The sequence below is a fragment of the Nicotiana tabacum genome, chromosome 21 (assembly GCF_000715075.1).
Source record: "Nicotiana tabacum cultivar K326 chromosome 21, ASM71507v2, whole genome shotgun sequence".
Classification (NCBI taxonomy): Eukaryota; Viridiplantae; Streptophyta; class Magnoliopsida; order Solanales; family Solanaceae; genus Nicotiana; species Nicotiana tabacum.
In genome coordinates, this window is record NC_134100.1 from 63,740,505 (window position 1) to 63,751,213 (window position 10,709).

The following is a 10,709-nucleotide window of genomic DNA, read 5'->3' on the forward strand; positions in this document are numbered from 1 at the left end:
CTGAGAAGTAAATAAACTCAGTATTTAAACAAAACAACTACAAACCAATTGTATTAAGAGTTGAAAATATTTCATTATAGGGGACATACATTATTCAAATTATCAATACAATTACACCTCAACTATAATTCTCTAGAATAAAATAAATACAACTTCATATGTCTTAAAGTACAGATTATCATCAACAATACTCAAGAAAAAAATTTTTTGTGACTGTATTAATTTTTATTTCCTTTTGGGAGCATTCATACAAGATCTTTTGTTATGCCCTTCTAGTCCGCAGTTTTCACATGAAACCTTGTACTTCTTTGCATTTACTTCATCATATGGTTTGCATCTTTATTTTTGAGGTATCCTTGGCTGTCCTTTTCTAGTAGCTGGCATTACAACTTCTTCAGATATATGTTGTGACACATTCCATTTGCTTTCGTCAGGCAATGGGTCTACTGGCATTTCATAAGTCTGCAAAAGGCTCTCCCTCGTGTAATAAGGAGAATAATAGTTTTCATAATACTCATTCCTGTGCCTCAAAGCCGCCAAAGCATGTGCACAAGGAAGTTCATCAAGCTGAAATTGCCCACAACTACATCTCTTATTTTGAAGGCAAACAATGAAGCGCTTCACACCATCTATCACAGTATGGATATGATATGTGGAAGACCTCACCTACAATTTCATTACAAACACACAATAAGTTGTCAGCAACAGATATAAAAATAAAATAACTACAATTATACAACAATTTTTCTACAATTAACAGTTTATATTTAGTTGATGGAATCAATGATCTGATGTTACTGGCTATAGCTTACTCTCATCTTCTGCGATAATGTCCTATTGTCCTCCAACTCTTTGTTGTATTGTTTTCCCAAGGTATGTGAATGTACTCTTTGCATTCAATAACTTTTCATTAGTCCAGCGTTCAAGAAGAGTCCTCATGTACTCTAATAGTTCTGTTACGGTTAGCTCTCTTGCATCCTTTGTTACCGCATTCAACGACATTGCAATGTTTGATGTCATCGTCCACGTTCTATTCACCATAACATGTACCCGAGACCATCTATGATAGCCAATATCGTATAGGTATTCTTTAACACGCGTGTCGATCTCTTCAATCTTTGACATTCTTTCATTAAATTCATCAAGCGTGTATGATCGTGCCGTGAAAAAGTACAGTTCACTTAACTTTAGATGACCCTTCTTGAACTTTGACCTTACATTTGTTCAAATATGCCACATGCAAGCATAATGTGGAATGCCGGTATAAACAGTAGATGTTGCCTTCAAGATACTCTTATTCCGGTCCGAAACAACACACATATTTGGTTTTTCATCATATGCATGTTTGAATTGCTCCAAAAACCACCTCCATGATGCGTTATTTTCTGAATCAACAACAGCGTATGCCAGTGGTAATATGCTACCTATCACACAGATGGCAAGAAGAAATTCAATTTCTGTAATAAAACTTGAGAGTATAAAAAATACAGACTAAAAAATAACTTTGTAACAATATTTCTACAATTAATTTACAATACCTGCTGCATCCATTGTGCTAGCTGTTAATATGATTCCCCTATGCCGACTTCAAGAAGGTACCATCAACTACTACAACTGGCCTACAATACTCCCAACCCATGATTGACGTATTAAGTGCAATAAATGCATACAAGAAATAGTCATCTTCAGTTTTCTGCAATTTCACTACCGACTCCGGATAAGTCTTCTCCAGAATATACAAATAACTTGGAAAACGACTGTAGGAATCAACAGGATGACCTCTCAAAAATTTCAAAGCCTTTTCCTTTGCTCTCCAAGCTTGCATGTATGTTAAGTTCACACCATGATCCGACAACATATCGGTTTGTATGTCTTATGGTGTGTATATTGTCTTAGGATTCGCATATTTTTGGCACAACCATGCTGCCAATTACCACGGCATTAGGTTTGCATTGTATGTATGTATTGTCCATCAAAGAGCATGTGTGCAAGATGTTGAATTTTCGAACCTTGAATAATGCTGATTCGTTTATGCTGGTGGACTTGAAGTGCCATGTACAATTGTCCCCAACACATACGAGACAGTAACTACAGAATAAAAATAATTAAAAAAAAGTTATGAAAAATGTAGCTACAAAATACGAGGCTGTTTAAGCACATAAATCTTATATTAAATAATTTATATACAGTTTATATACAAAAAAACTATAAATTATACAAAAATATGAATTTGACAAATGAAATGTTCCTACCTTCTTGCACTAGACCTTTTCACCCTAAATTGAAACTTATTCATGACAGAATAATGCTTCATTGCATTGACAATTGTTTGCTTATCTTGGTAAACTTGACCTACTTCAATAACATTTGGCGTATATTCTGTTATGATGATACTTTCATATTCCACAATTGCCGTAGATATTGGCCTATCAATCAACTTCACTGTTCCTGATACTTCTCCAATTGTGTTACAATTGCTTGACAATTGTACCACGTTAGACATACGATAATCAGATGAACCTCCACTCAATTAAAAGTATCTACAATTCAGATCTCTGTATATTTATGTATTCAGTATTTGACAGAATACTTGAATAAACATAACAGTTAAACTACATTTGTTATGTAGTATTATTGTAGATAAGTTGTAGTAAAATTATAGAATACGTGAAATTGAATACTTGAATAGGCATAACAGTTGAACTACATTTGTTATGTAGTATTATTGTAGATAAGTTGTAGTAAAATTATAGAACACGTGATATTGACAAAACATCAGCACTGAAAAAAACAGAGCAAACCTGCAATTGTGTTCGAATTAGATATACTGCATTCCAAATCGAAATCACACACTGTTATACACAACAGATACATTCCTAAATTTTTATTTTTGTTTTTCGTCTCCATGTATACTCGAACTCCCATATCGTTCTGAATTTCCATTGGAGGACAATGTTCGTTGACAGTGTATTTGATTTCGATGATTTTTGCGGAGGTATCGATCATTAGATGCTCTGCAATTGCAGAATTCAATTGACTATAATTTGAATCTTCATTGACTACAGTTCCATCAACATTAAAATCTTTGTATCTCCCAACGCTATCCCAGTGGCCATTTAACTAAAGCATAATCGCTAATTTTGACATTATGTCGCGAAATTCAATACAATTATAGCTAATTGTGTGCAAATATTTTTTCAAAACCTTAGTTTATGAAAACCTAGAGGAAAAAAGAGAAAACCAGAGAATAGAACTTGATTATGGTGCGATGATAATCAGAGAAAATCAGCTTAATAGCAAGATTCTACAAATACATTGGCTTGATTAAGGTGCGATGATTGTGTCAGTAAAATTTCTGAAGAAATATACACGATCCCAAAATTCCGCGTCTAAATAAGGAAGACTACTGTAGAAAGAATTCTAGTTTAAACAAATATATATATTTTATAGATAAAACTTGTTTAGGTCGGATAAATAACTAATCGTGAACATTTTTAATAATAAAATTTCAAATAGTTTACAGGAACGAAAAAATCCCTACTTTAAAATCTCATCATAGAGTAGTCCAAGCAAAACAACATGCATATTGGATGTAACCGAGGCTGAAACTATAGTAATAAGACAACATCACGTTAAATATTATATTTTTTATACATATATATTAAATCTTGAACATTCTTATAATCAAATCCTGCATTCATAATTGCTTTACGTATTTTGTCAAGCTGGGACAAAAGTTAAATTTATGTAGGCATATTAATCTACTGTGCCAAAGCACTTGTGTTGTATACAAGTAGTGCACCTCCTGCAAGAATGCCAGCCAACGTGACAGCCCAAATGGCTAAGCCAGTGGTACCTGCAATTTTCAATTATACTGACTACATTATTTAGTAAAGAAATGAAAGCATGGTTATTTTATTGTTATAAGTAAAAATAATAAAAAAAAAAATAAAAAAATAAAAAAATAATAATAATAATTGCAAGTCATACCGCCAACATAGACATCGCCACTCGGGGACCATTCATCTGGGTTATAGATAGGACTGCATTTTAATCAAAGTATTTATATATATGAATTAATGCTTCATTTTTAGAGTAATCTACGGGGCATCATTATCTACTATTGGGAATATAATCAGAATCACCAACCTATATCCATCAACATTAGCTCCATATTTGTTCACGAATTGGTAAACACCCTTTCCCTGCACATAGCCACCATTTTAATATGACTACATGTGATAGTCCGATCGAAGCTATTAATTGGTAACTTTATTACTCCATATTAGTTTTTTCATCAATACGTAAAGATCTCATAAAGTTTTTCTACTTCTACACCATTCCTTTAATTACATAATCCTAACAATTGCTTTACATAAACAAATTAGCTTTATACACAATCTTCTTAAAAATTCAGATATGATTTTCCGAATGATCATGTTAGATTTAAGTGTCAGCCAATGCTACCGGAAACTGAGAAAGGGGGTGGCCATCGAACAAATGCAGTCAACAAGAAATGGTGTCAATCTTTTTTAAAGACAGAACTACGATTTTAGCTTTGTAGGTTTCAAATTCTAGGATAGCAATAACACTAAGTGTTAGTAACTATGTTCTGAATAATTTTTTTTTTTTTTTTTTTGCATATTTAATGTTTCTTAATATCGATATAACATTCTTGCTCCGTTTTTCCATGTGGTCACGAATTTTATTTTTTATTTAACAGATAGAATGCGCATGACATGTTCTGTTGAGAAAGTGTGTCAAGTCTAGGGACAAACCTTTGCCCTCCGGCCCGAGGCATCAACACCATCTTCCAAGTTCATACCTCCATTAATTCCTAATTAATTTACACACCAATTGTCATATCAATCAGCAAATATTTTTTTGCATAATATTTCTATCTCTTTCAGATGTATTCACAGTTATCAAAAGGAAAAACCACACTGAAAGACTCTACAAAGGAAAATAAAAAATAAGAATCTATATATTGTAAAAGGACAGTCTAATCTAAAATGCTGGACAAAATGAAGAGTGAAAATGTAAACATGCAGGGACAAAGATACCAAAACTGTAGTTGATTGGGAATGTGTTTGGTATGACAAAGCTCATTTTGCTAAAAAAAAAAATAAAAAAAAATAATAATTCAGCAATAAAGTCATTTTCGAATGTTTAATTTCCTCGTAAGAGTAAGAGAGCAAATAACTTTCCTAAATGTCATTAATTACTCCAACTAGTATATAGACATTTTAGTACCAAAAATATTTTCCAAAACTTCTAAAATATATTTTTCGTAAAAATTGATTTTCGTGCTGAACACACTAGAAGTTAGAGAGACGGACCATATGGCTTGTCGGTCTTGATCTTCTTGCCACCGCTGGCCTCAACTCTGAAGCTGGAGGATGAAGACCTTCCTAGTGATGGCAGGCCACGCACTGCTCTCTTTTCCACTGTGAAGGGAGAGGGCTTGAGACTAAATGAACTCATCACCGCACAAATTGCCATCACTAATTACTTACTCTTCTTCTGCTCTTTCTACTCTTAGCTACTAGATGTTTCATCCAATTTGCTGCATGATCCTTTTAATAATATTTGTAAAAGGCCCCACAAATTGGTCTTCTTTTACACATGGCATTTCTCTTGTCGATATCATATATTACCAACATTATCAAAATTGCAATTTGTATAGCACTTTCTAACATCTTCCACAAACTTCTAGCTAGTTATCCGTCCTAAAAAAGTAGTCCATTTGGAACTCACTCATTGGCTGTCTTTAGGCACCCTCCTTTAACGGGGTAGAGAAAGTGACTGACCTATATTATCGCTTTCTTCGTCCACTCAAACTGAAAAAATTAAAAATAAACGTTCAAGAATTTTCGGAGTTAATTTATCGGGCCTCACACTTTTGCTTTGTGCGTTGCACGTGAATTTTACGTCTATCAATAAGAAACTGTATTAAAATTATATGCGGTAAAATTAGTTAGTGGCAGTCGAACGAATGAAGATGTGACATGTGGAGATTGAAGACATGCAGGATGTGAGTCAGCAAATAGTTGATACCAGTTGCAAGCATGTGATCGGTGTTGGGTGAATTCCAAAGACAGGACCGATAACAAAAATTTGAAGAATTGATATCGAAGAGCATTCAATGAGCAACCGTTACGGAGAATATATACATTTATATCCAACCGTTATGCAGCCATCAATGACGGTTCTATTCTCATTCAGGAGTAGCTTGATTTGAGGATCTTATCCCCCTAAATATAGCTATAAATAGGAGAATTAGTATCCATTGTAAGACACAAAAAATATCCTGTACACAAAGGCTATATTTTGCTCTCAAATTATAAAATTACTTGCTTTCTTTTGTTCTTAATATTGTTCATAATACTGCTTCCGGAGAAGCTCATCATATCAGCAGGCTTGTATATCTTTAAGCTATTTTTATATTCTTGATTTCATTCTCATTTATTTCTTATTTTTTGGATCAAGTTAATTCACGTGTCTATAAACCACGTTACAAATTCGACTGTACCGTTTTACGGGTAAATAGTTTGGCGTCCACCGTGGAGCATAGACAATTGTGTAATTATTTTGATCCATTCATCTGTTACTAATAAATTTTGATTCCCTTCTTAGCAAAAGAAAAATTAGATATGTGAGCTAATTATGTGAATAATTCCTATTATGTTGGAGTACACAATGAACGTGAGGACGTGTTCCAACGTGATGATTCAACCAACGAAACCCGCAATGAAGGTGATGAAACAACTCCAGTTCGCAAAAGTCAAAATCCTTGACATGTGAGGAGTATGACTCCTGATGATGCGGATGATGAACATGTTATTGAAACGGTCAAATCTTGAGAGAACAACAAAAGGGCGATTACGGATCACCTCTCAAGACAAGATCAGGTGATGACAGAGTTGAAACAGGCGATATCAGGTGCTTCCAATAATGCTAATGGAAGAGCTCAGATTCCTCCCGGCATCCGTACAAATCAAACAGTTCAAAGAACCGGTAACGACACTCTAAGGGAGGAGTTTGATTTTAACGAGGTAGGAGGTACCTATAGTGGATCTGGGAACATCAGCAACGCAAATGACCCTTTCAAAATCGAGCTTATGAGATTCATGCGAGAAATGAATGAACGAATAGACCAGAATGCAAAGGAATTTCATGCTCGAATGGATCAGATCCCGGGAGCGCCGCCGGTGTTAAAGGGACCGGATTCTCCAGAATTGATCCTGAAAAGGTTGAAAATGCAAGACATTTCGATGTATGATGGGACTTCGGATCCACTAGAACATATCACAACCTACACTACGGCTGTAAAGGGAAACGACTTGGCCTAACACGAGATCGAATCTGTTTTGTTGAATAAGTTTGGCAAAACCATGAAAAGGGGTGCCTTACCTTGGTATTCTCTTTTACCTAAGCATTCCATTGATTCTTTTGAAATGCTTGTAGATTCGTTTATCAAAGCTTATGCTGGAGCAAAAAGGGTTCAAGCAAGGAAGGAGGACATATTTAGAATATCCCAAGGAGAATCCGAACTGTTGCGAGAGTTCGTGATCCAGTTTCAGAAGGAAAGGATGGAGTTACCAGCAATAGCAGATGAGTGGGCAGCAGAGGATTTATAAAGGGTCTCAACCTGTTGAGTTCTGATGCCTCCCGAAAACTAAAGGAAGGCTTGCTAGAGTTTTAGACAACCACATAGGCAAATGTTCACAATCGCTACGAGTAAGAGATCTGAATAAAAGATAATCAACTGGCTCCTCGGTGTCTTCCAAAGGACGGAATCGTGATCGGAATCAAGATAAATTTAAAAATGATTTTGATGCAGATTGGAGGTCCTCTAGAAGTCGTTTTCAACCTTACAAGAGGGCTGATGGGCGTGAAAATAAAGGTTTTCAGTCATCGAATTGGTTCACTTCCGGTGGAAGGGCGGATCATGGTCAAAGTAGCAGATCGTTGCAGGAGAAAGAGGCGTCGGGGTTCTGATATTCAGCATATCCCAAGTTATTCGATTACAATTTTAATATTAGCTTGGTAGAATTGGTGTCGGCCATGAGGAATATTAAAGAAGCTAGGTTCCCAAAACCAATCCGATTGGATCCTAGCCAAAGAGATCCTAATCTATGATGTGAGTCACATGGAACTCACGGCCACATGAATGGAGACTGCTGACACCTTCGTGAAGAAGTAGCAACATTGTTGACAAATGGCCACCTTAGAGAATTTTTAAGTAACCGCGCCAAGAACAACTATGGCAGAAACTGGGATGTTGCAAAACCATCAAAATCGACCGCGGGGTCACCACGTATGACGATAAACATGATCTTCGGTGGAGACGGAGTATATGGGGTGACATTTTTGGTAGCAAAGAAGACAAAGATATCGGTAACTCATGGCAAAAGGATCCGAGAGGTCTCAAAAGATGACATCACCTTTACAGAAGAAGATGTTGATGGACTTTTCTACCGCACAATGATACTTTGGTAATCCATCTTAAATTTTCAGATTTCAAAATTAAACGTGTGTTGGTTGATCGAGGAAGTTAAGCCAACATCATACAGTGGAGAGTTCTGGAGCAAGTGAAGTTAACTAGAAACGTAGTTTCGGTAATAAAGCTTTTAGTTGGATTCAACTTAACAAGTGTTATGACCCGAGGAGAAATTCTGCCACCCACGCATGCCGAAGGGGTAACGAAGACCACCTTGTTCGAAGTGGTAGATGGCGACATGGATTATAATGTGATCCTGGGGAGGCCATGGATAAAAGAAATGAAGGTTGTGCCCTCAACATATCATTAACTATTGAAATTTCCCACACCAAAAGGGATCAGGCAGATCAGAGGAGATCAACCGACTGCAAGGGAGATGAATGCAATGATTGTTTCCAGTAGGAAGGGTAAAGAAATGAGCAAATAGCAATTACAGGAACCGGTTCCCTCATACACCTCGATTGAAGATATTAAAGAAGAGGAGTCATCAAAATTATATCAGGTACCGAGGTCTTTTGAGGTACTGGAGAAAATAAATGCAACCAAATCATCCTTAGAAGAGCTCAAACAAGTGGCCTTGTTCGAAGAGTTCTTAGAAAGGAAGTTTCACTTAGGAACGGGTTTGAATCCCGAACTCAGGTTAAAAATTATGGATTTTCTAATATCTAACGTCGATTATTTTGCATGGTCGAATTCAGATATGATAGGTATTCCATTGGAAGTGATTGTCTACAAGTTGATCTTGAATCCTAACTTCCCTCCAGTGAGGCAGAAGAAACAACCGATAGCAGAGGACAAAAAAGGTTTGTCAAGGAAGAGGTAACCCAATTACTAAATATAGGTTCAATTTGGGAGGTTAATTACCCCGATTGGCTAGCTAACGTAGTGGTAGTACCAGAAAAGAATAATAAATTTAGAATGTGTATAGATTATAAATATTTAAACCAGGCTTGCCCTAAATACTCTTTTCCATCGCCAAACATTAATCAAATGATTGATGCTACGGCCGGGCATGAGTTAATGAGTTTTTTTAATGCTTATTCCGGGTATAATCAAATTAGGATGGACCCGAAAGATCAAGAGAAAACTTCTTTGATCACAAATTTTGGCACATACTACTGTACTGTGCTGCCTTTGGGACTTAAAAATACTGGAGCCACTTAGCAGAGGCTTGTTAACAAAATGTTTGAAAACACATATAGGTAAGACAATGGAAGTTTATATTGACTACAAGTTAGTTAAGTCTCTTAATGCAGGAGATCATTTGAAACATCTCCAAGAGACATTTGACATTTTGAGAAAATACAACATGAAGCTCAACTCGGAGAAGTGCGCCTTCGGACTTGGTTCCAGTAAGTTCTTGGGGTTTTTTGTCTCTCAAAGAGGTTCGAAGTAAACCCTGACAAAATCAAAAGTATCAAGGATATCATGGACCAGTTAACAAGTGCGAAGGAAGTATAGAGGTTTACTGGTAGATTGGCGGCTCTAAGCAGGTTCATCTCGAGGTCTTTGAAGAAGTGCCATCACTTATTTTCACTTTCGAAAAAGAAGAACGATTTCGTGTGGACTCTGGAATGCCAAAAGGCACTGAAGGATCTAAAACGATACATGTCTAGCCCTCCGTTGTTGTCAAAACCAGAAGAAGGTGAGCAATTTTTGGTCTATCTGGCATTCTCAGAAGTAGTGGTAAGTGCTGTTTTGGTCCGGAAAGAAGAAGGTATGCAATTTCCCATTTATAATGTTAGTAAAATATTATCGGGAGCGGAGACACGATATCCGCACCTTGAAAGGTTGGCCTTAGCTCTCGTAGTTTCCTCTTAAAAGCTTAGGCCTTATTTTCAATGGCATCCTATAGTCGTTGTGACAACCTTTCCCTTGAGGAATGTCCTTCATAAGCCTGAGTTGTCAGGTCGTTTGGCTAAATGGGCAGCCAAAGTTAGCGAATTCGACATTGAATACAAGCCCAGGACTTCAATCAAGTCACAAGTTTTGGCCGACTTTATGGCTGATTTTAGTCCAGGATTAATGCGTTTAGCTGCTAAATAAGCAGTGTTGGTATCAGGAACGGTATCAGGAGGTTGGACCTTGTTTACGGATGGAGCTTCCAATGTAAAAGGATACGGTATCGGGGTAATATTAATCACTCATTTGGGGAAAACCCTGAGAAAGGCCATTAGAACCATTCCACTAACTAACAATGAAGCTG

General features: G+C 36.4%; 2 protein-coding genes across 2 annotated transcripts; both read right to left on the bottom strand.

The window, feature by feature from the left end:
- Positions 1-339: 339 nt before the first annotated feature.
- Positions 340-1,858, bottom strand: LOC107804134 (uncharacterized). The gene is made up of 4 exons (XM_075241843.1): positions 1,600-1,858; positions 1,319-1,457; positions 850-1,213; positions 340-666 (listed from the first exon to the last, which is right to left on the bottom strand). The coding sequence occupies exons 1-4, from the start codon at positions 1,856-1,858 to the stop codon at positions 340-342; spliced, it is 1,089 nt and encodes a 362-aa protein (XP_075097944.1).
- A 1,755-nt stretch (positions 1,859-3,613) lies between these two features.
- Positions 3,614-5,623, bottom strand: LOC107804135 (photosystem II 10 kDa polypeptide, chloroplastic-like). The gene is made up of 5 exons (XM_016627963.2): positions 5,340-5,623; positions 4,779-4,837; positions 4,150-4,205; positions 3,991-4,043; positions 3,614-3,856 (listed from the first exon to the last, which is right to left on the bottom strand). Exons 1-5 carry the CDS (start codon positions 5,500-5,502, stop codon positions 3,762-3,764), a joined length of 426 nt encoding a protein of 141 aa, XP_016483449.1. The 5' UTR covers positions 5,503-5,623; the 3' UTR covers positions 3,614-3,761.
- Between the last annotated feature and the right edge of the window lie 5,086 nt (positions 5,624-10,709).

Excerpts from the sequence above, each read along its gene's own strand:
- LOC107804134 (XM_075241843.1), bottom strand. The coding sequence starts at position 1,858 with ATGTTGTCGGATCATGGTGTGAACTTAACATACATGCAAGCTTGGAGA. Across the intron at positions 1,458-1,599 it reads GCCAGTTGTAGTAGTTGATG|AAATTGAATTTCTTCTTGCC; the intron begins GTACCTTCTTGA and ends GTTTTATTACAG. Across the intron at positions 667-849 it reads GGAAAACAATACAACAAAGA|GTGAGGTCTTCCACATATCA; the intron begins GTTGGAGGACAA and ends ATGAAATTGTAG.
- LOC107804135 (XM_016627963.2), bottom strand. The coding sequence starts at position 5,502 with ATGGCAATTTGTGCGGTGATGAGTTCATTTAGTCTCAAGCCCTCTCCC. Across the intron at positions 4,838-5,339 it reads CAAGACCGACAAGCCATATG|GAATTAATGGAGGTATGAAC; the intron begins GTCCGTCTCTCT and ends TAAATTAATTAG. Across the intron at positions 4,044-4,149 it reads GCTAATGTTGATGGATATAG|TCCTATCTATAACCCAGATG; the intron begins GTTGGTGATTCT and ends ATTAAAATGCAG.